The 25,495-nt window shown below is 40.1% G+C and overlaps 1 protein-coding gene across 2 annotated transcripts in view; it reads left to right on the forward strand.

The window, feature by feature from the left end:
• LOC121917339 (GREB1-like protein) overlaps window positions 1-25,495 on the forward strand; it is a 135,118-nt gene that overhangs the window by 33,465 nt on the left and 76,158 nt on the right. The window contains exons 5-11 of one of the 2 annotated variants that reach the window (XM_042443238.1): window positions 3,275-3,451; window positions 6,476-6,652; window positions 9,621-9,743; window positions 17,093-17,227; window positions 18,603-18,740; window positions 21,311-21,430; window positions 23,430-23,567. In XM_042443238.1, coding sequence (XP_042299172.1) covers window positions 3,275-3,451; window positions 6,476-6,652; window positions 9,621-9,743; window positions 17,093-17,227; window positions 18,603-18,740; window positions 21,311-21,430; window positions 23,430-23,567 — 1,008 coding nt within the window. Of the gene's footprint in view, window positions 1-3,274; window positions 3,452-6,475; window positions 6,653-9,579; window positions 9,744-17,092; window positions 17,228-18,602; window positions 18,741-21,310; window positions 21,431-23,429; window positions 23,568-25,495 lie in introns of those variants that run through there. The other variant, XM_042443239.1, reaches the window with a different exon arrangement.

Genomic DNA, 25,495 nt, shown 5'->3' on the forward strand with positions numbered 1-25,495 from the left:
GTGAGACTCAGACACTTAGCTTTCAGGCACTCGGGCTGGGAACTATGCTTGATTTCCTTTTGGCCTAGACTTATTCCTGCTGCATAGTTGCTTCCCTTTCCACTGGGGACTTAAAACACAAGGAGGTATGAGTTTTGATGTGACACAGCTTTCCTTGTACAGAATCCTTTAAATCTTGAGAAGTAGATGGCCCTTTATAGTAGCGTGGTGGTAAATTTTGTAATCCAGATGCCCTTCATAATAATCACCATGGCCAGGCCCCAACAGTGTACCTAAAGGGAGAGAGGTAGCTGTGTTGCTTCATTCTCTGAAGATGCCAACCATAGATGCTGGCAAAACGTCAGGAAGAAACTGTTCTGGAACATGGCCACATAGCCCGAAAAACCCACAAAAAACTATTTGCTTCATTTTCTCTCTGTCTTTTAGAGGATAGCAGGGGAATAGCTACAGGAGAAGCAAAATGAGGCATTAACCCACAAATAAGAATTCTCCCCCCAAATAAATTTTCTTTAATTACCCCCAAGTTTCTAGCACTGCAATAACTTAAACTTCAGCTGTTGTTGTTTGCCTTCAAGTCATTTTCGACTTATTACCATAAGGTGAACCAGTCATGGGGCTTTCTTGGCAAGTTTCTTCTGAGAGGATTTGCCATCGCCATCCTCTGAGGCTGAGAGAATGTAACTTGCCAAAGGTCACCCAGTGGGTTTTTATGGCTGAACCAGGATTCAAACTCTGGTCTCCACAGTCCTAGTTCAGCACTCAAATCACTATGCCACACTGGCTCTTCATAAGCTAGCATTTAAAAATACAGCTTAGGTATCCAAAGAAAAGAGGCAAGCAGAGTTAGCAAGGAAGTAGGAACACAGAAAATATAATGAGTTCGAGATGTGGCTCACTCTCTGCATTGTTATATATTTGGGTGCTGAAGGAAAATTTCATGAGGAGGACAGAATTCTTATTTGGGAGGGAAATGTCCCCATTTTGTCCCTAGTAGCTATTCCCCTAGAGGTTCATTTTTATTGTTGTGTGTCTTAAAGTGGTTCCTAACTTGAGATTATCCTAAAGAGAACCCATTATGGGATTTTCTTGGCAATATTTGTTCTGAGGGGGGTTTACCTTTGCCTTCCTCTGAGGAAGGGTGAATGGGATGTGCCTAAGGTCACTTGAGTGGATTTTCATGACCTAGTCTCTCAGAGTTCTAGTCCAGCATTCAAACCACTACGCTTCACTGGCTCTTAACCACATAGAGAGATAACTTTATGTAGACTGCAACAATGCAATGTGCCAAGCTGTGGCAGAATGGGAAACTCCAGCTTATAATGTGGCCAGACTATTTGTAACAGACTGTCATTTGGTTTGAACTACTAAAGTTCTGTGACTAAAAACAGATTAGTCATAAAATATTAAGGGGCCATGTAATTCCATTCACTCTTCCTCATAACATATGTTCAAGATTTCAAAGATCTGGCAAAATCTAAATTAAGCATTACAGTGTGACTTTGATATACACTGGGGTTTGGCTCCTGGACCACCACCTCTGCATGGGTACAAAAATCAGGAGCTCCTCAAGTCAAATTAAATACAGTGGTGTAGTAAAATGGTGTCTCTTATATAAAATGGCAAAAAAGAACCCTGGTCTCCACAGTCGTAGTCCAGCGCTCAACCCACTACACCATGTTGGCTCTCTGGAAGTTGGGCATCTCCCAACCAGCCAACTGGAAGATTATGGAATTTGTAGTCCAAAAAAGTAGCTTTCCTGAGTTCTGATAAGTGTGTGTCTACACACAAGTGTGTGTTGTTACTGGGAAAACCAGTCTGTCCTTGTAGTTACGATGTGAGTATTGCAGCTACACTTGGGGAATAAAAACCAGAGTAGATGGTTACAGAAGATGTCATTATCTATGCCAATAAAAATGTCCTGACATTTCAGCCCTGTGAGTCCTGATACCACTACAACACTAGCCTCTTGCAGTTTAAAAGGACTGGGCCAGGTGAGTGGTGAATGGGAAGTTGTTACTGGAATAGCATTGCTATGTCTATTGGGATGAGAGGACTCTGGAATACACTAGCTTGTTGAACGCTAGTTTGTAGATTAGGAAGCAGGGGCAATTCAGATGCACATTCAAGCTGTGAGGCACTTTATTGGTATCCAAACTCAGGTGTGAATCCAAATGTATATCCTGTTGAAAGCATTGTAGTGTGTGGTGTGTTGGCTACTATGTCTAAATGTAGGTGAGGGATGAATGCTGTCTACATGGATTTTCCCAAAGATATTCCCTCCCATCTTAACAATGTATGGGTTGATGCATTGTCAAGCACTGATGACTCCAACATGTTGATGGCATGCATGCTAACATGAATATTTGATGTACTCCAGTGATTTCTCATCCAGAGGGTTATATGAATGTGGAAAGTGGCTCTTGTCTGCAGATCCTCTTAAACTTTGTTCAGGTGTTCACATTCCAGGGTGTGAAGAAGAGGTGGGTGCATGAGTTTCAGTCCCATGCCTGATCTTCCCATTGCAACAGAGAAGGGCTGAAGAGCATGTCTGAAAGGGATTAAAGTGACCTGCTCAAGGATAGACCTGGCACAATGAGACCTTGGAGTCTTGTAACTACCTGCTGCTGAATATGGCTACAGATTTACTTCAGACCTTGTCTGTTAATATGAAGAGGCCAGGAACAATTGAATCAGAATATATCCCTGTCTCCTCTCCACAGACTAGAATCCAGGGTGGTAGAGCCATAGTAATTGGTTGCAGCAAAAACAACAAAGATTCTTGTGGCACTGTAAAGTCTAACAGGTTTTATTTAGCATTAGCTTTCTTGGACTCCAGCCCACTTGAATATGGCTTCAGTTGGACTGAAATAAAGAAGTATGTAGAGCAGGGAGAGGGAAGATAAAAGGAAGGCGGACAGATTCTCTTCCTATTTGCGCTGCCCCATTCCCTGTCTCTGTGAAACGATTTCAGTGGTTTTCCATAAAAATGCAAAGTAAAAGGTATGATACACAATGATTCATTTCTGCAGTATTGTACAACAGCTCTTTTCCTTCTTCATGGTTCTACACTTGTTTTATATATCACTAATTTATCTAGTGCCCTTTGTCCATGACCATTACAGGGCTTGATGAAATGTTGAATCAGGACAGGCAGATGAGGGAGGAAAATATTATTAGGCTCTGAGCGACTAGCATTCTCCATAGTTGTTACAAGTGCAGAGGGCAATAAATCACTCATACATATTTTGTGATGTATCTCTTTTTCTCTCTCCAGGTTTTTGTCAAGCAGGCAAAGATTTGCGGTTAGTATCACTGTGTATGGAACAGATTGATATCCCAGCAGGTTTCCTGTTGGTGGGAGCCAAGTCTCCAAACCTTCCTGAGCACATTCTAGTCTGTGCTGTTGACAAGAGGTTTCTTCCAGATGACCATGGAAAAAATGCACTTTTAGGTAAATGGATTTTTTTTCATTCAGTATTCTTCATGCCATGACAAACATATGATATCCAGAGGCTGGATTAGTGTGTGTATATGTATGTCACCTGTCAGCTTGTGGCAACTCCGTGCATTTCATAGGGTTTTCTTGGGTAAGGAATATTCAGAAGTGATTTTGCCAGTTTTTTCCTCTGAAATACAGCCCACCACAGCTGCTATTCATTGGCAGTCTCCCATCCAAAAACAAATGAGGATAAGCCAATTCAGTACATTCTTTTTTCATCATGGTATCCTGTAATTGTTTTAAAAGGCCTTCCCTAAACAAAGTCTGAATCCTGTGATTCAGTTTTAATACCACCTTAAAGTCACAAGAGGTGCTCAGGGGCTGCCCAGAGGGTTGATCAAGCAGATGTGATGTCAGTAGCCAATGGTACATGCAGGGGTTGAAGTGAGAGACTCTTGGGTGGGAGAAACTGGGCAGAACTGCCCCATTTGCCAATGTACCATTTTGGAACTGTCTGTGTTTCCAGGACTTCCCAAGAATTTATTTGGTACCAAATACTGACACACAATTACTGTCATAAGATAAAGTTAATTGGTGATACACTGGTGCCTCGGGATACGAAATGATCGGGTTACGAAATTTCCGGGATACGAAAAAGTTGGATTGGCAAAAACTGTTTCGGGTTACGAAATATTTTTCGGGTTACGAAATTCATTTCGGCGCGAAATTCAAATGCTGCAAAGTGCAGCTATAGGCTTTCCAGTGCTAACGGAAAGCCTTTTCGGGTTACGAAATTTTCGGGTTACGAAAGGAATGGCGGAACGAATTAATTTCGTAACCCGAGGCACCAGTGTAAATGATACAGCAGGTGGTTTAGAGCAGAGAAGCATTCCATCCTTTTTGCTGATGAGGTTCAGCCCCTAAACAGCTAATTCTACTCAAATTATACCTGGCTGGCAATCCAGTTCTCCATGGGTGTGTGCCCCATTATTCCCAGTGTGGCTTTCAGTGTATGCTGAAATCTGCGAAAAGTGCACCCGCGTATGACGTGGGTGCACTGTAATAAGTTTCAAAATGAGGTTCAGAAACATACAAAGCCAGTCAGTATTGCTCATGTGCAGTCTCATTCTCAGGTGGCGATTTGTGCATTCCACTAGGACTATGGGAGCCCAGGATTTGACTCTCTTTCTGGTTGTGGAAACCTACTGGGTGACCTTGGGCAAATCACACTTTTGCAGCCTCAGAGAAAGACAATGGCAAAAATCATCTGAATAAATCTTACCAAGAAATCCCCATGATAGGTTTGCCTTAGAGTTGCCACAGGTCAGCAATAACTTCACAGGACACAACTACTATAGGACATCAGCAAACATCTTTATATATACAAAGTGAAAAGGTTGTTTTGGCCATATGTTTATTCTGTCCTTTGAATTTAATTTGGATTAAAATGCAGTGAAATATATTTTAAAGCATTTCAGGCAGAGTGGGCTGACATGGTCTGATAGGAAAATGTACATCTTAGGCAGTATGTTTTTCTATTGCTTCAAATTAGTAATGTTACTGAAATTTTAAAATGATTTCCTTTTTTGTTTTTGAATATATTTACTATGGCTATTTTTAAACTGTTGATTAGACTGCTCAAACAGACAGTGTTATATTAGCCATGATGCATTTTCTGTAGGAATGTTGACACTGAACAAATTGCCTAACAACACATTATAATCACAGAGAGAGATGGTTTTGTTATATACCTCACCTACTGACTTTCATTTGCTTTCTCCCATCATACAAAGACATCTTTGAAATCAGTGGGGATTCTGCAATGGGCCAAGGAAAATATATTGCTCTAACTATATCCAGGGAAACCCAATTAAAGATGTAATTTAGCCACCTTGCAAACTAGTTTGACCCTCTGACCTCTTTTCCCAAGTCTTTTATGTTTAAATTACAGTACTTTTTAGAGTGATGAGCTTTCAACTTTTTTTTTAATGACACTAAGTGCTTTGCCTCAAATATTTACTTATTTATGTTGTATCAGAACATCCTGTAGGAGGAAGAATCTATTGTGACAACCTGAATGACTTTTTTACATCAACTTCTATGGATCTGAAAGGAAATATATTTTCTTCTTTGTTGCATTCCTTTGGAACACCTAAATCAGTTTGTTATATTAAAGTGAAAAGGGTGCCTCTGCAAATGCAAGGAAATCTGATGCAACATTAAAGTTAACTCAAGAGAGCATTTGTTTCTGGGAAAGATAAAACCCTTGCATCCCTTCTAACCCTAATAGAGAAATATGGCTTCATAAGAGATGGTGAAAGTCTCCATCAAACTACTTACTTTTCCTAAAATTGCTATGTCAGTGGTCAGTTTTGAAAGTTTCCTCTCCTTTGAAGTGTATGTGTGTGTGGTTTGTTCCCCTCAGTAACATTAGTAATCTGAAGCAAAAGAAAACATACTGCTCTTAGAAGATGCACATTTTACAGTCAGAACATGTCAGCCTACTTTAAAAAATATACTGCACTGGGTCATGTTACTTTGGGTGAAACCACAGTTTGGAAAATGTTTTTTTTAAACTATGTACATCTCTGAGAATTGGCTGTGCTAGCTCGGGGATTGTGGGAACTGTTATCCAAAAGAATGACTTTCTCAAGCTGTGGTTGAATTCTGGCAGAGTCAGTCCATGATCACAACCAAACATGAGCAAGTTACAACTTTCACTTTTACCAGAGGCCTAGATTGAGAGTCCTTGAGGGTCTATGTTTAGACCATGAGCCATCAGTTTTCTGCCTCTGCTTTGTACGGCACAAGTAGGTGATGCATGGAAAATAATAATGGTATTGATTTCTATTCCCTTTTGTTTAGCACGCTGTTTGCATGTGGTAGAACTATGCTAGTAAACACAGAATGTGCTCGGTAGGTGACTGGTGCACAAGGTTTAATAATGGATAATTAACAATGCTGGTGGCAATGAAATTGCTTGTTTCTCAGTTTACCAAGGGAAGAATCTTAATCTGTATCTCCCTCCCCTGTTAGGTTTTTCTGGAAACTGTATAGGCTGTGGAGAAAGAGGATTTCGATATTTCACTGAATTTTCCAACCACATTAATCTGAAGCTCACCACTCAGCCAAAGAAGCAGAAGCACTTAAAGTACTACCTAGTAAGAACCTCTCAGGGTGTGCTGTCAAAGGGACCCCTTATATGCTGGAAAGGTAAAAAATATTCTGTTAAATATTAGAGAACTGTAAATCTAGCTTGATTAAACATTAAATGCCTTTTTGGTTAACTTTTTTTAAAAGTGGAGGGGTGGAGTCCTAAACTTTTCTCAGTTAGTCAGTGGAAGGTAGCATATGGTTTCAAGTGTCTCGAACAGCCTCTGAAGGGACTGTTCCACATGTCACATATCAACAAAGTTGGGATGGCCACCAAATTAATATTCAGTATGAATTGGAGCTTATAGTATTTCTCTGCCAAAGTGCATTTGCATGATATGCCGCATTTCAAATGCCTAGTTATCACATTCATACTTCACACTTTTAGATATATACCCACAAGATTAGTTTGTGAAGGAGCCTTGCATGAACTACTTCCCTTCTCACATATATCACTAAATTGACCATGATATAGTGAGTGAATATATTAAATATATAAGAATTTTCCACTGAGGTAGGGTTTAAAACTTACTTTAGAGCAAGAGGGGAAAACCTGAGACCTGGCGCCCCAAACTAGCTCTATAGTTTACCCAGGTAGCCACAGCCCCTTCCCCATGACACTATGGTGTCTTGGTTTCCCAGGTTTTAGAGTTTTTCCCTTTTCTAAAAGACTGAAATGACTTTCTTAAGGCTTTGTTATGGCTAGAAACAGCTTTAATCTAAAATGTACTATTAATTGTAGTCCCACCTATTTTTCCTTTTGTGCTGCCCACCATTGGATTGTAGCTTCTGAGAACTTCTCTGAAAATGAATTCAACCATCAGGCTGAAAAAGGTTCTCCCCATCTTTCCTTTAGAGCAGCCATTCCCAACCTGTGCTCCAAGGAGCCCTTAGGGCTCCACATGCACTTCTTCGGTGCTCCGAGGCCACTCCAGGAAAATAAAAGACATAAAACTTGTATGAAATCAAAGGATAAGAAATAAAAAGTAACACTACTCCTAAACACCATTAACTTATAAGACATAGGGTAGGTCTCTTAGGGGCTCCACCATAGAAATTGATTCTAAAAAGAGATCCATGAGTCAAAACGTTTGGGAACTCCTGCTATAGAGGAAGTGATGCTTCATATTAACACAACAAAACCCCAAAATCTATTCTTGTTTCTTGTACCTGTCCTACAATATATTTTTATATTTCTCTCTTGAGGTCTTGCGCAAGTGAACCATATGTGATGGGTTAGACTGAGAGAATAAAAGAGAGAGAGGCCCAAATTCATTTGACTGAGATTTATGGCTGATCATGGACTGGGATTTAAAATCCAGGCCTCTTTACTTGCTGAGCAAGCTATTGCTCAGTGGTCTTCACCAAAGAGATACTGAAACTGGGTTAAAGATAATAGAAAGAAGAAATTCACCACAGATTGCCTGAGGTTAAACATGGTACTCGAAGAATTTGTGGCAATTGGTAACAGGTATATTGATGCCAGCATTAGTTAAGAAAGTAACAGGTTCATTGTGCTGTGTGATTTTCCCCTAAAGGGTGAGATGAGAGAGGACAAGCAGCCAACAGTAACAATTGGCTGAGTGAAAGTATTCTTATATGCTGGTTCCATGACAGTTTGCCATAGGTTGTCACTTAGCCATCCCTTCACTGCCATTGTCTGGTTCTATCCTGCTCCTGTAGTTCAATTGTGCATGGTGTTGTCACTTCCTCATCTTCCCTCTAAGTCCCCATGTGTGACTCTGAACACTACAGCCATGCTTGTGTGCTTTCTGGGTGCAATTGTTCCATGGCTTTTGTTGCATGTGATTTTTGCAAAGGCCCTTACTTCTGTTACTGCACATCTCTCCTACATTGAATGGCCCCCTCCCTGCTGTCCTTCCATAGGCAAGCAAAGACCTTTTTAGTCCAGCAGACTTTTAAAATGACAAGTTTATAAAGAATATGCTGAGGGTGCTGTATTATTTTTGACTGAATTTTTAAATTGCTTTTTATTTTTCAATGGTAGTCTATGTTTTTAAATGTAGTTTTAAATCACTTCAATATTGTTAATTCTTTAATCCCATTTCATTGTTCATTGTTTATTGTTCAAAAACATATATTATAGTTTTAGCTGTTTTATGTTGCCTTGAGTACCAATTTTAAGACAAAGGTAGGAGAGAAATAAATATGATCATTGGTATCTCATTGCCTAGCAGAACATGAGCTGATGGTATTAGACTTAGTAGTATTTAACCCTCTTTTTATGAAGCTGTGTTTTTCTTAATGTGCGAATGGAAAGAACATTTAAAGATATTTGGAAAATAGTTGAAAAACATGTTTTTGATGACAAGAAACCTGGACTGTTAAGAGTCTTTGCAGTTTTGAACTTACTGTGGACAAGATTTGTATGTGATTATTGTGCATTGAGAACAGCATTTCTGTGCAGAAAATGCTGTAGTTGACTTATTCTGTGTAAAATCTGCATATGGTATTTTTGCACAAGAAATAGCATTTTCTGAATAGGAATATTACTTTCTTGTGGAGAGCAATGGCATCACTAGGGTTGGCATCCCCTAATGACACCCCAGGCACAGAGAATGTTGTTTTCTGTGTGTGGGTCCCCCCCCCCCCCTTGTGTGAACTTTGCTTAAAATAAGTCTTGATCTGTGAAAAGTCTCCACAAACTGCACAGTTTTCAAATATTTTTTGCTGCAGGAAGAAAATTGATAAAAGCAGTTGTTGCTTCCTTTGAGAAGAAAATTAGCAAAGAATTCCATCTTGACCTTAAAGTTATTCTCGAATTCCCCCCTTACACTAATCAGGTATAAGTGACTGCTTAGCTGAAATGACTCTTGGTGACACTGCAGCAGTATTGCATTCGAATGAACTCTATTGTTAAATGTATAACCTTTTTAATTTTTGAGTAAGAATTCTTTTTGGTGTGTTTTGTACCTTTTAATGAGCTTAATTAACATTTGTTAATGCTTTGTTGTCTCACTGTCAAGTTTGGCTGCCTTAATATGTACTATAGCTGCTTCACTTGCAGAATGTAGAAGCAGGCAATCTTCTGCTACTAGCCATTCTGCTAAACCTAGTTCATCAGCATCTCCGTCCTTGACCCCTGAGAGTGGAGCAGCTAATGGATACAAGCCAGGGTTTACTCAAACAGGTAGGAGCTGAGAATTAATTCTGTCCTAGACCTGATGCTTGTAACTGTGCTACCATTTAGGCTTCACATGATCACATGTCGTAGAGTTGCTCACAGCCAAAGAAAAAACCTGGCCAAGTGTGGTCAAGGTCCAACATGCATTCATTGCAGTATGAAGAAGATCTGCACAAAGTCCATTTAAAAGAGGAGCCCTTATTGGGCATTTGCTTTTCTTGTGATTATAGTTGTATGAAGCAAAGACTGGAGTTCCTCTTGCGGATCCATCCTTCTCACTGGCCCTGTGCTGGGCAAAAGTCTGAATGGGGGAGTTTCTTCTATATCCATTTATATGATGTTGAAACTTGGGGTGGGATAGGGAGCTTTTCCATGTTGATCAGGCTGTCTGCTTCAGATCTTGCCTGTCTGGATAGTGGAGATGGTGAAGATTCAACAGCTGAGGTTTTCCGACCTATTCAGCCCTGCTCTCCCCACACACAACTGTAATCACATGAAGAGACAATTGCCACAAAAGGCTACAGCTGCATGGTCACACTTGGTGGACTGCAACTTATATGTTAGGAAGAGGCTCCTTATAGTCAAGTTGGAAGACTATCTTTTTGTGCCCAATATTTAAAATGTTAGAGAGCCAGCGTAGTGGTTTGAGCCTTGGGCTACAACTCTGGAGACCAAGGTTCAAATCTCTGCTCAGCCATGGGAACCCACTGGATGATCTTGGGCAAGTCACATTCACCTCCAAAATTAAAAATCCCAGGGCTCCATAGGATGGAGCTACAGCTCTTAAAGTGGTGTCAAACAACATTATTTCTACAATGTAGATATATCCTATATGGTTCAGAATGCCAATAAAGAGTTCTTTGCCATTTGAATGCTCCAAAACCAATATATATTGGCCAGATAGAAGTTATACTTTTACCCATCATAATTTCTTGGACTGCTTTAGCACTTTGTACCAAGAACAATGCTGCTTACATTTAAAATTTTGTTGTAACTGTACCTGCAGTGTTATAAAAGTTATAAAAATTAGGAGCAGATGTATTCAGATCTCAGAGGTTTAGTAGTCAATTGTAGTCTCTCCCTAGTTGGATAATACTTTAATGCAACAGGAATCATTCTTATATTGACACTTAAACTTCTGAACCAGCTTACAAATGTTTAAACAGAAGGCAAAGAATGTTTACATTTTTATTTTTTGAAATATTGGCTTTGAAGTTTCTTGGCATAGAAACATGTAGTCAGAAGAGAAGTCATTTTATCTGTGATAATGAGTAATCTAATATAGACATAGTTTTGTCTTGGGTTACACCTACCAAGTCAGTAAAGTTACTTTCTGTGCCGTCGTCCTTTATTGACTCATTGTTACTTTGTTTGATTTGTTCTTCTGTATCACTGTTTGCTTCAGAGGTCACAGTTGCCAAACTTTTTTTAAAAAGCAAAACAAACCTTCTGGTAGATGTATAAGCTTTCAGCAAATATGCATCATATTATTCTCAGAAATATGTAGAAAGTCCACGAATAGGTTGTTGAGAGTAACATAGCTGAACAAAATGAAAGATTTCTGTAGAAACCTATATTTTTATTTTTAGTAATTTATTTTGGACATTTGCATGCTTTTTTCCCCTCCCCAGTAAGTAATTCTGAATAATTAACAATAACTAATTCAAATAACATAAAAACAAAAACAGAAACAGAATGACAAGACTGAACAGGAATGCTTCTTCACATGTTGTCACTCTCTGTTCAATTGGGAACTCCTGTTCACACTCACTGTTCTTCATGTGAGGAAAGCAACAGAACTGGAAATGATGAATTCATGTCTTACTCACTTGTGAATTAAATACACTTTGTAACAAATAAAATTGGACTAAAAATATCAACTAACCCAAATGTGAGTAATTCTGGAAAACTGGAGGTGAAGTTTTCAGATTCCTTGGGCATATTTGGAGCTGCACCTGTTTTTCTCAAATCTGAACACTTTGTATTTCCTTTAGCCTTGACACATGAATTTAAGTTATCCTGTCCATTCTCCAATTTTGAGTATTCCAGTTGGCAAATCCTTCTCTGCCTCTTTGTGTTACCCCCCGCCAGCCCCAGACCGCTCCCCTGTTAAGTGTTGCATTGTCCCCTGGGTGTAACAGCTCAAGAGATAATTCAAAGATATAGCCGTGTTACTCTGTAGAATCAGTATGTAGAAAGATCTTCTAGATGAAGAGAGTGTCAGTGTGATGTAGTGGTCTACAATTCAGTCATAGAAACCCACTAGGTGAACCTGGACAAGTCATACTCTCTCAGCCTCAGAGGAAGGCAAAGGCAAACCCTCTCTGAACAAATCTTGCCAAGAAAACCACACAATAGATTTACCTTAAGGTTTCCATAAATTGGAAACAACTTGGAGGTGCACGACAGCAACAGTATCAGCAGAGCATGTTTTGGGAGCAATCTCCTTCCTTTTGCTTTCTCCCACTATTTTCACAAGCAAGCATGGCTTGTTTACTTTTCTCAGATTAATTTATCCAGTAAAATCCAGTTTACTTTGTTTACCAGGAAAAGTTCACTGTTAGGTCACAACAATTTTAGACATGTTGGAATATCAGCTGTAAAGGGAAAGACAGAGCCAATGTTAAAATATAACCTTGAGGTTAAACAAGTCACTTGTAAAAGAAGAGGAACATCAGGATTATGTAGTTGTCCTAAAAAAATCAAAATTCTACACAAGAGAAATTACGCACAACTTTTCTGTTTTAAAGAAAGTCAAACATGCAATTTATAAGTTGCAGAACTTATTTTATTTATGCTTTATATGATTTTATATGGTTTTAGCAATATGATTTTAATTGTTTTTTTAATTTTTATTGTAAAGTTTTAAAAGTATTTTATCAGTGAGCCCCTTTGGGTCCCCTTCTGGAAGAAAAGTGACATGTTAAATTTATATATAAATGTATAATTATAATTATATATAAATTTATTTTAAATACATATATAAAATAAATTACAAATATCTCTTGACTTTCATTTAAGATTATCAGTTTAAACTAAATCTCATCATAAATGTGCTGCTTAAACCTTACTTATAGTTTCATGAATTAATGTGCGTGGTTTGAGAGTTAGACTATGACTCTGGAGCCCAGGGTTTGATTCCAAGCTTGGCTATGAAACCCACTGGGTGACCGTGGGCAAATCAAACTCTCTCAACCTCAAAGGAAGGCAAGGACATAACACCTCAGAACAAATCCTGCCAAGAAACCCTCATGATAGGTTTCTCTTGGGGTTACCATAAGTCAAAAATGTCTTGAAGGCACACAACAACACCAACAGGTAAACATGAAAAAGCAAGCAAGCATCTATTCCTTGTTCATTCTATGAACAAAAATGACAGTGAGATAATCAAATATGAGATCCAGTTGTAGACAATTTAAGAACAGCATACACTTAGTTACTCTTGAAATAAAAATATGAAAGTTTTAAAACTTATTTTCTTTGGTTGGGGAGCAGGTAAAATGATATAATGGCCAAGTAGTCTAAACTCTGGCCTTTGAGTTCCCAGTTCACTGACTAGATCCATTTGTTCCCTTAGTGCTTTTTGTGTCTGCTTCCCTCTTTGTTTCCTTGTGGGATTTTTCCATAAATAATAGTGGCATGGTGTGGTTTGAGTGTTAGACTATGACTCTGGAGACTAGGGTTCGTGTCCCAACATGGCCATAAACCCACTGGGTGACGCTGGGCAAGTCACACTCTCTTAGCCTCAGGGGAAGGCAAAGGCAAACCACTTCTGAACAAATCTTGCAAAGAAAGCCCCATGACCTTATGGTCTCCATAGGTTGGAAACAACTTCAAAGCACACAAGTACAATAAGAAGAATAACAGTTTAAAAAACCTTGGAATAGCAAGTGACTGCCATATAACTCTGCATGTTTTAAGGGCAGCATACCGCTGGCAGTTTGCAAATATGAATAAGAAAATGTGAAACATCTATGTAACATTTATGACTTAGTTTAATAAACGATGGGCTAAATTCAAGACCTATTGGATCAATTAAACTTACATAAGTGTTTAAAAATATTTTTATAAAGATTTTAAATAGCAACCAAATACAAATAAAGACAGTAATATAAAAATAGCCAAAGAAAGGCAGAATAAAGATAGAAAGATAAACAGAAAAATAAAACAATTACTTCCAACCTTCCTACCCATGATTATACAAATAAACTATACAGTTTTACTTCTTTCACTTATTTATATTACATGCTTCTATCACTTAGATACTCCTAATAATGATCAAAATGCACTATTAATATATTTTATTTATAGTCTTGTATAAAAACAATCAATGATTCTTAATCTTTCCTACATCTTTTATAAAGTAGATAAGTTGTCCATTTCCTCTAAGTCCATTAGTTTTGTTAACCAATCTTGTTGAGCTGGAATCTCTGTATTCCTCCACTTCTGCACATATAACAGCCTCGCTGCTATAATCATATATTGTAGTAATATTCCATCCTTCTAATTTGATCATTGAACACTCTCTGCTTTCAACTGTAAATTTACTTTCAAAATCTTCTGTATCATATTATGCATCTGTTACAAATCCAATAGTTATGCTAGAAAGTCCCCATTTGTTGTTCACACCTCCAACACAACCTCAGCATTCCTTTATGTATTTTAGAGAGTTTTCAGAAGTTAAATACCAGTGATACAAAAACCTACATTAAGTGTTGACTTACTAGGTTCCTGCTTGTTCAGATGGGTGTCCTAATAATTGGCTGTAGGCATCATTGCTGTTTTGTTTGTATGAGTGATGTACTTCCTATCATTCATATTGTTGTTGTGTGCCTTCAATTGTTTCTGACTCATGTGAACCTAAGAACTAGCTTTACAAGATTTGTTCGTAGGGGTAGAATTCAAAGATATAGCCGTGTTAGTCTGTAGAATCAGTATGTAGAGAGATCTTGTAGCACCTTCGAGACTAACTGAAAGAAAGAAGTTGGCAGCATGAGTTTTCATAGACAGAGTTTGCCATAGATAAAAGTAAGGTTTAATTGGTGCATTTGTGATGAGATTTAGTTTAAACTGATATTCTTAAATTTTCCCTAAATTAATAAAAAGATATGCAAAAATTACACACTCTTAAATCTAATTAATTGCTCTTTTGACATGCAAATAAACATGTTTTGATGATCAGATTTGTATCATTGTTCAAAATACGTGAAGGTGCACTGGGGAAAAACTATATTTAAATTGATTAATTAAATTAGAATTTTCTTTTGGTGATTGATTTTAAATCTGTCCACCCAGTTCCACACCCCTAATTGTGGATGACATTATGTTAAAAGGTTCTGATTTTGAGGAACCCAAACAGCTGAAATAATAGAAATAAAATTTATTATTATTATTATTATTATTTCCTGCCTCTCTCAATGGATCGAAGCGGGATTACAAGCATAAAACCACAATAACATCTAGATTACATTGAAAGAGTAGAAAGACACTGAAAGAGTAGAAACTGTTGTAGGACTACCCATTAGCTTGCTAGGTAGGAATGTAAGATTACCCTCATCTGGACTGACAATTTGTGACAACAATGAAGACATGCTACAAAGAAGAGAACCTGTTCTGGCATTAAAGAGGTATGAAGAACTTAATGGAACAGCCACCACATTTTGGAGAAATAACCAAGGCGAGCTAAGCTGCTAGGAAACACTAAAATGTTGTCTATTCTGAATCAGATCCTCTTATATGCTGAGGCCAGTACAAGTTTCTGTTCTTAGGTAGTAAGGTTTCAGAATACAAATAGCCCAACCATTATATCAGTGTTTCCATCTGTTCCAATATCGTCATTAGTCAAGCAGAGCTTTCAACAGAATTTCAGAGTTTTGTACTACAACTCCCAAAATCTCACAGCTAGCATGAGCAGTGGCCTTGCTGGGTGGGAGATCCTGGGGACTGCAGTCTAAAGAAGTAAGTTTTCTAAGCTCTGGTTATGTTGCAGAACTCAACACTACTTAAGTAGAAATGGGGAGATATGTCTGCATACTTCCATCCTAGATATCTGTTCCCTGACTCGTTTTGGGCAAATAGTTTGCTTCAGAATTTCTCTAGTTTTTATATTGAGGATGATATTTATGTTTCCTTCAGGTGCTTAAAATTGTTACACTATATATATCCATGTATAAGTCTAGAATTTTTTTTTGTCAAAGATCAACCCCAAAAGTCTGGGTTCACTTACCCCTGGGTCAATGTAAGTACTTTACTTAACTCTAACAAAAAACAAAAACATAATTCTCTTCTGTGGTGAAAGGCAAGAGCTTAGTTCATCCCAGGAACACATAGAAGAAGAAGGGCAGGAAAACGGTGGCGGCGGTGGCTCTTTGGTGAAGCACTCAGAAAAATCCAGCTTTGAAGGATTTGAATAAGACATTTGACAGTTTTTCTGGGTTTAAATCAGGCAAATTTACCACATTAAAGTTAAAGGTTGTAATCACTGCTAATGTAGTTGCCATTTTCTTTGCTTTGTCTTTATATCCTTTTTGACATGTGCGCATTTTCCTAGCCCCCCAAAAACCCCATGCGTGGTGGCCTCTCCTCACATTGCACAGCCACCATTTCTTGTAGTTCCCTCCTCATCCATCCAGCCTTCAGGGTAAGCATAACAAGTATGGCTGCTGGAATTTTGTAGGTTTTAGGGCATTGTTTTCCTTTGGTTTGTCCTTTACATCTTTTGTTTCATTCCCCTAATGCTTACCCTTGATGTATCTGTGGGTCATACCAAATCCATAATTTTTGCCTCCAAATCTGCCTTTGACTTATACATGAGGTTGACTTATACACAGATATATACAGTAGTTAAGAAGAATGAGAAACCTGATTATCAAAAACGTGCAAATTCTGATCTTGGCTTTTCCATTGTCTTTACTCCTCTGAGAACATGTATTTTACTGATGTTTTACAAATTTGTGAAAGGAATATTGTATCTGCTTTACCAGATGTAGGAGTTTAGGCAGCAGTCTTATGCTCACTTATATAGGAATAAGCCCCACCAAACACAGTGGGGCTTTCTTATAAGCAGGCCTACATAGGATTGTAGGACTGGTGTCCTAAGATACAATTTTTTGTTGGAGTACTTGTCAGTAAGTTGTCCTAAGATACATTTTTGTTGTTGTAGTACTTGTCAACAAATAAGTTATTTTATTATTGAATTTGCTTTTGAAATAGTTTATGCTTTGAATACGGGGAATGCAGTATAAATGATGAAGAGGAGACTATTTTATAAACTCTCAGTTTTGTAATGGCTTCTAAGGGGAAAACTATGTCTGTAGATTTTACCAAGTAGTTAGTTACGACAATCTCTTTGACAGACTCCTCGGTATTCAGTCAAGCACAATCTTCCTCTGCTGTTAATTTAAGTGGAATTCAAGATTTATCACGGAATAAGAACATAGTGAGACCACTTGCTTTGCCTGTGCAACTTGTAGGAAACACATTTGCAACAGGTAATGTCTTCCCAAAAACTCAGAAGAGGCAGTAGAAATTTGACTGAGTGTGCAAAAGAGTAGCTTACATTTTCTCAGATTTGTCAAAGTATACATTAATTATGTCATAACATGAATGTATTCATTATGCCAACTTTCTGGAGCAAGGAAAATCAGAGACACCACAGATTCTCCTAGAGATGTTTTAAATATCTTTAAACTGTTGCTTTTATCATACGATGTTAATAAGGTGTTCTACCTATTCACATACTGTTTTCATAATGACCATACAAGTATGTGAGATAAATAAAATTTGAGTAATTATTTCATTTTTACCTCACATTTCTTCTAAACACCTAAAAATATCATAAGCAGTTCTCTTTTCTTCTCTGCCTTCATTTTTTCTTCACAATAGATCTGTGAAGGAAGTTGAAAGGAGTGATAGTGACTAGTGAACTTCACAGTTAGTGGTGATTTGAACTTGGGAAGTCTCCCAGTCATTATCTGCCACTGTCACTACTACCCCATTCTGGCTTTCTGGGATGTTCAAGGAAATGTTACAATTTACATTTTGGCTTTTTTTTAAATCATTGTTAAAAGAAATGACCTTTTTAATTATATATTTTTCATTACATAATACCCTGAAACTAAAATAGCCTTTCAGAATAAACTCTTCACCAAACAAGCTCACTAATTAAAACTTATCCTTACCATTTCTCCTATCTAAATATACCTTTATAGATGACAGTTGGCTTCCATTGATATTCAACTGATGTAAATAAAGCTTATGATTTTTAACTGAGGGCCGAAACAGATGACCCTGAAGGTGCGGCTTGATACTGGCCCCTTGAATGCTGGGTTGAAGCTGCAGCAACCGCACACCACACCCCCAACCCAGCTTTTTGCGACACAAAAAGAAGTGGCAAAATGCCAGTCCTTTTTGAGCCAGCAAAAAGCCAGCTTTTCTGCCACCACTACAGCTTTGCGGCACTCCTGTGGCCTGTGGTGTATGAATGCTACGCTGCCTGAGCGCGGGTGTCGTCAGAGTGTTAGTGCAAAAGGGCAGTCTGTTTCGCCCTTTTAATTAATCATAGCTAAATTTTGCATCTATTCTCAGTTTTTAACAAAGGAGACAATGCATTCTAGAAGTCCACTAGATTCTCGTTACTGTTTTTATTCTTCAGATAACCTCAAATTATCTGCTTTCATTTTGAAGCTCAGGCTAGAAAAAGCAGACGTGCTTCACAGAGTTGAGATTTATGGTACTCTGTTGGTTTATCATCTGGTTTTAGCCTTCATTGATTTATCATCTGCTTGGAGCCTTCTTTGATTCTTCAGTGCATTTATTCATTTCCCAATAGTCACCTAAAGGATCTCTCTCTTTTGTTGCATTCAGCTCCCTTGTCTCTCCGTGCTTCTGACGTTGCTAGTGGAAACAACAGTGGAGGAAGGCTTAATGTGATGAGCTCTACAATTGCTCGCCCTGTGCCTCATTCAATGTCTCCTGGGCCAAGCTGTGTAGCTGGGGAGCAAGGTGATTTTAAGAAACCTTTTAGATTTATCACTGCTTAAGTCGTCATTACTCCAGCAGTCATCAGGATGTTCTCATAAATAGATTTTTGAATGAATTAAAGTGCTGTAGAACATTAAGTAAACTATAGAAGAAACCATGTCTAAATAAAAAGTATTATATCATCTATTTGTAATGTTGTTTTTCCAGTTCCTCGATTGATATGATTAATGTTCATGTGTATATTTAGTATCTTCAGGCTCCCCATAAAAATATGAGGCCATAATTGGGACTGGTGGTCTAAATTCACAGTAATACTTATTGCTATAACCTTGTATCTTAAAACTACCCGAGATGAAACATAGTACCTTTATCAGTACTTCATGCATGAGCAAAGGTACTGGACATAAAGTTCATAAGGCTTAATTTTGTATTCCAGTGTCACTTTTGTGTATCCTGGTCATTAGAAGATCAGGGGGGGGTAGGCATAACCTTTTGAGCCGGCGGGTTGCCGTGGTTGGTGTGGCCCTCAGACACAACCGGGTGGGGGCCGAAGCCGGGGGGTTGGAGGCGTTCCACCCCCCGGGGTGCGGGGGCCGCATGCTGGAGGGGACGAGAGATTCCACCCCGGGGGCAGGGCTTCCACCCCCCGGGGGGGGGGGAGCGGGCGGAGCTTCCACCCCCAGGGCCATGCCACCTCCTGCTTTTGCGGCCGGCCCCTGCCGGCGGGCCCCAGGCCCTGATCCAGGTGCCAGGAACAAAGCCGGCGGGGGACCGCCAGCTTGCTGGGAGGCCGCCCGCGTCCTGCTGGCCCCTGACGCCAGGGCCCCTTGCCGCCTCGACCCTGCCTGGCGGAGGGCCCCTGCCGACTGCAACCTGGCCTCCCAGCGGGCCACTGGGCAGGCCAGTTGCTGTCCCTTGGGCCTCCAGGGGGCTCCGCGCGGCCAGCATGCTCCAGCGGCCCCCGTTGTCTTGCTGGGGTTCCTCCAGAAGGGCCCAAGGGCACAGCAACTGGCCTCCCAGAGCTCCGCCGCTGCACTGGAACCCTCTGGCGGGACCCTGGCCTACCGGCAGCGGGCCTCCCAGGGGCCCGCGCCGCCGTCTGGAGCCCGCATCTGGACGGGACCCCCGCGACGGCACTGGCCTCCCAGGGGCTCCGCTGGCCGCCCGTTGGAGCCCTCCCTGCAGGGGAACCTGCGACGGCAAAAGCGGACTCTTCCAGGGGCACCGCTGCCGCCGTTGGAGGGCCCTCCCCTGGAGGCCCCAGTGCAGGCACCGGGCCTCTGGGAGCGGCCCTCTGCCGCGTCGCAGGAGCCCTCCTTGGAGAGCCCAAGGGACAGCACCGGCCCTCCCAGGGGCCCGCTGCCATCGCAGGAGGCGCCCTCCTGGAGGGTCCCCAGAGGCGGGCAATGGGCTCCCAGGGGCCCCGCTTGCCATTCGCAAAGGAGCCCTCCTGGGGGCACCAGCGGCGTGGGGGGGCAACGGGCCTCCACAGGGGCACCGCTGCGTTGCGCAGGAGCCTGCCCCTGTGGAGGGCCCCAGCAGCGGCAACGGCCGCCAAGTGGCCCCCGTTCCGTCGCAGATCCCTCAGGGGGGGCCCCAGCAAGCGGCAACGGCCTCCCAGAGGCCCATTGCGGCTACTGGGAGCCCCCCATTTCGAGCTCCGGATGACGCAGCGGCCTCCCCAGAGGCCCGTTGCGGCTGCTGTACCCCGTGTGGGTTGGGTGGGACCTTATTGTATCTTTCAGTGGACTCACAATTTTTTAACCTTGAGACCTCCCATTTACATCTACATGCAGACATTGTAACCCCCTCAACGCCCCATTTGCTGTAGTAGAGAGACTAAATTTTTGTTTTAGTGCATGTAATTGTCAGTTTCTAACATTCTTGTGTAGTCCACATGGTAACATTTTATAAGGAAGAACAATTGTTTAAAAGTTGGAAGAACAGCCGCTCCCAGTTTCTGGGGGATAAACTGGGGTAAGGGAGATAGATTGGTTTCTCTGTCCCCTTCAAGTTTCCTGTTATGCTACTCCAGATGGTCCTTCAGCCCTCCAGAGTATGTCAAAAACTGGCTCCCACCCTCCTTCTCCAACATGAGAAGAACGCTACAAAGTGCTGCTCTGGAGTCAATCTGAGGAGCGCAAAAATTCTCTATGTTTGTCAGACATTTATGTAGAATTCTCAGTTGTAGGAAATGTCTTTAAATTTCTCTGTGCTGGAAGGAAGAACTTCCTGACAGTAAGGGCTGTTCGACAGTGGAACACATTCCCTCGGAGTGTAGTGGAGTCTCTTTCCCTAAAGGTCTTTAAACAGAGGCTGGATGGCCATCTGTCGGGGATGCTTTGATTTAGATTTCCTGCATGGCAGATTGGGGTTGAACTGGATGGCCCTTGCGGTCTCTTCCAACTCTCTGATTCTATGATGTATTATACTATTGCTCACTCCCAATGTGTTTAATTGGAAAATGTGTCTGATGGGAGAAATTGTTTATGCCAAGATCCAGTTGAAGATTGATTTGAGTTTTCTTTATATAAGACTAAATTCTCATACTTCCCAGTCCCTTATGTGTCTTTTCATTTATGTCAATCTAGCATCCATGTCCAGTTCTGGGCCACCAAAGAAACGTCACCGAGGATGGCCGCCTGGATCACCAGTCCCTCCACCTGGTTTAGTTGTGCCTGTCCCTGCAATTCGGCCTCTTCCAAGAGCAGGCAAGATTCTGTGTTTGTTTAGCCAACTGAATGTCTTAATACATCTTCTTTGTCATTTATAATGGATTGATTACATTTGTACCCTACCTTTCCTCTCAGAGTCCTCCCTAGTTTTTTCCTCACAACAGCTCTTTTAGGAAGGTTAGACTAAATAATAGGGCCTGATCCATGGTCACCCAGTGAGCCTGGAATTTCAGTTTATGTCTCAGTGTCACATTCTGACATTCATGCCACACTGATTTTCTTGCAGAAGATATGTCATTTAAGCCCATCTTAAAGTGTTATCAAAAGTGTTCACAAATGACTATCATTGTGTTGGAGAGATAAGCATCACCAACCATAAGATCTGTTTGTGCAAGTCTTTTTCACACTACACAGTTATAGCACATTGATATTTTAACTGTCATTGCTCCATCCAGTGGAATCTTTGTATTTGTAGTTTTGTGCAGTGTTTAGAATTCTTGCTAGCTAGCTCTAATGCCTCACCAAACTGCAAATTCCAGAATCCCACAAATGTAGCCATGGCAGTTAAAGTAGTATTAAAGTGCTATAATTGTGTAGTGTGAAAGTAACCTATGGGGCTATACAGATGGGTGGCATGCAGAAGCCCTGGATTGGCAACTGAACGCAGCGGCACCGATCAGGTCCCTGAAGGGAGCAAAAAGAAGCTGTTAAAAGCAGTTTTATAGGCACACCGTTTGGGCACTACGCCAGAGGTATGTCATCATGGTGTGCACCATCTAGAAGGGGGTGTGCCACAATGGCTCCAGGACATCGTTGTTAGGGCTTGGAGAATGCAGACGCTCAGCCCTCACCCTGCCCACAGGCCGGCACAAAGTGTCAGTCTATATAGCCCCTATGTTAGCATCCTTCTGTCTCCACAACATGGAAAATCTTATTCAAAAACATTAGCAGTCGCAAAGTTCAATCTCTTGGTTTTTGCTGCATTCCTAGGCATTATTTTTAAACTTCATTCACCTACATATTATTGCCCATACTTTACTGTGCTGGCTGGGAGATTTTTCTAATTGACTCCAATCTCTAGTTAAAACATTAGGAATCTTTAGAATGCAGCACTCATAATCAGTTTGCAGCTAGAACTGCATGCAAATTTTGAGATCTACATTTTAAGTTTTATAACTATACTGTAGAGAGAGCACATGGATTTTAAATTCTATTTTGGAGAAGAGATGAGAAAACATATTTTGATTTCCAAGCATATTTTTTCACATCAGTTGGATTATTCTGAATTGTATTCTTAATGGAGAGCAGTAGATACTCAAAATTCAAATAAGGTACAGAATTGTTTTAAATAGATTTTTAAACAAAAACTTTATAAAGGTAAAACAATATTTTTTGCAGTTTCAGCAAGTTTCAACTGCTTCTGTATTACGGGGTTTATTGATGAAGCTTTGCAGTTAGATGCAAGACAGGAATTGTATTTAGTTCTTAAGAAGCTTTTGACGACCTCCTAACTGTAAAACCTCTGTTTCTGAAGCTTAGATTTTCAGTTGTGAAATTAGAAGTAGGTAAAAGTTTAACCAATATTCAACTGGTCTTTGAAATTGCATCTCATGTATGGCTGTCTCACGTGGATGCCATAAATGATAGATTAGTGTGGAGTCCCATTGTTTCTTTATGTTGGCAGGTAGCATTGAAAGTTAGCCTCTGAACACCTCTAGCAGCCTCTGGGCTTGTTAGCAGCTGCACATGCAGCCATTTCTCTTTAATTTCCCCCTTCCTTCTTGGTGCTACAAAGAATACTATAGCTCTTTTTTTAAAAGTCATTTATTTTATGAGGTGGGGTTAGGGAAAGATTTTTTTCTTCTTGAAATGCATTTTAGCATTGAAAGGAAATGTGGATGTATTTTGAATTTTATTGTGTTTAATGATCAGGAGGAGTGGGAGGAGATTTCTTTCTCCTTGATTGTTCATAAGGCCAAATCACAGTATGAGCCTTTTAGTAATGGGTCCCTCCCCCTTTTCTGTATTTTTATAGAGCCTCTATTGTCAGTTCCAGTTCCTCAATCAATGTTAACTGGAATTTTACAGCCTCAGCCCATCCCTGCAGGGGAAACTGTAATAGTTCCTGAAAATCTGCTGAATAACTCAGGAGTCAGACCAGTGATTCTGATAGGTAAGTTCATGATGTGAAATAAAGTAATCTACACCTAAATTATATGCCTCTTTTTGTTTTTTTACAGATTCAAGTTCTGAATCCTACATTGTTGTTATGTGCCTTCAAGTAATTTATGACTTATGATAACCCTAAGACTAACTTGTCATTGGGTTTTCTTGGCAGAATTTGTTCAGAAGGGGCTTACCTTTGCCTTCCTCTGAGGCTGAAAAAAATGTAACTTGCCCAAGGTCATCCAGTGGATTTCCATGGCTGGACAGTGATTCAAACCTTGGTCGACAGAGTCATAGTCCAACACTCAAACCACTACAGCATGCTGGCTTTTTGAATCTTACATACTATGGTCCATTCTCCCATGCTTAAAATGAGTTCAGGAGATAGATGAGAAAGCTCTTTACTCCATTCATGAAGCTCCTTTAGCATTCCCAGAATTGTGAAAATAGAGAATTTTACCAAGTGTTGTTTCTAACCTGGCTGCAAAACTTTCCCTAATAAGCAACACCTGCTGAAATTCCTTTTTCAGCACAATGTTTAAGATATAGATGCTGTCTCCAGTTTTCAGTCTGGCACTGCTAAATGTAAACCTAGCCCACCAATGGTGCTACTTTTCCATGGTGGTGAGATTGTGTGTTTCTGTGAGACAAGAGGCTATGCTGATGGCAGTGGTGCTGCTAGAAAGGTCTCCGTGCCAAACAGGCTTTTGCTGAGGACACAGACTAAATGTGTTAAACAGCTACTGGGCAGCAGTAGCAGTAGTAGTGGAGGGGTGACACTGGCAGAGGATCTCTCAGAGACAATAGCAGTGACACCATAGCTAACCCTTCTGACTACTGTGCTGAGGGAGGCACAGCAGACCTTCTTTTTAAGATCTTTTACCATAAAAACCTTATGATGAGACAATTCAAAATTAAACATGATATAGTGCTAGAATATGAGGCTACCAAGTTGGATGGCAGTCAGTGAGCTACTGGAGTAGAGAAGAGGGCAATTATGAGTAAAGCTGTGGCTAACAATTCAAATGGACTCAAACCCAAAGGACATTCAGTTTTTGACATACTCAAAGGCAAAAGGAAAGTCCAAAGATGCATATCACATATTATAGGAAAGTGGGATGTGAGAAGCATGAATTAGGGGAAGCTAGAAATAGTAAAACAAGAAATGAAAGTATAAATATTGCAGTACTTGGGGTGAGTGAGCTAAATTGGGCAGGAATTTATAATTTTTTGTCAGATAATTACACAGTGTTTTATTCAGAAAATGAAAATCTAAGAAAAATGGCATGGTATTGATAACAAGGAGAGATGTAGCAAAAGCAGTTAAAGGATCTAATGCAAAATATGGCAGAATCATGGCAATAAGACTTCAGGGAAAACCCATCAATATAATCTTAATCTAAATTTATGCTCCAACTACAGAGGCAGAAGAAAAAGAAATTGTAAATTCTGTGCAGGAGTCCAGGAGTTCAAGTTTGAACTTTGTACACCAAAACAGGACTTATTATTAATAGTAGGCAATTGGAATGCAAAAGCAGGAAACAGCAGATTCAAAGATTATAGGAAAATCTGGCCTAGGATAAAGAAATGAAGCAGGAGAATAACTGATTTAATTTTGTGGAACCAACAATTTGTTCATTGCAAACACATTCTTCAAGTAACCAAACAGGGAGACTAGAAAGAGAAATTGCTGAACTGAATTAAATTCATACATTTGAACCCATTAGCAGAGGTATGAATAGAGACAATGGTTTCATGGCACACTACATCTATCATATAAGAGTCTTTGCTAGTACTGCACATATAACAAAAGGAATCTTCTCAGAGAGAATTTGGGATCGAGAAAAACTGACTTTTAGTAAGCAGATTTATTGCTTCCTCACATCAATACTAACTGACCACTATAAAGATCTGAAAAAGACCTATATTATTATT

This window comes from Sceloporus undulatus, unplaced genomic scaffold, assembly GCF_019175285.1.
Source record: "Sceloporus undulatus isolate JIND9_A2432 ecotype Alabama unplaced genomic scaffold, SceUnd_v1.1 scaffold_15, whole genome shotgun sequence".
In the NCBI taxonomy this organism is placed as follows: domain Eukaryota; kingdom Metazoa; phylum Chordata; class Lepidosauria; order Squamata; family Phrynosomatidae; genus Sceloporus; species Sceloporus undulatus.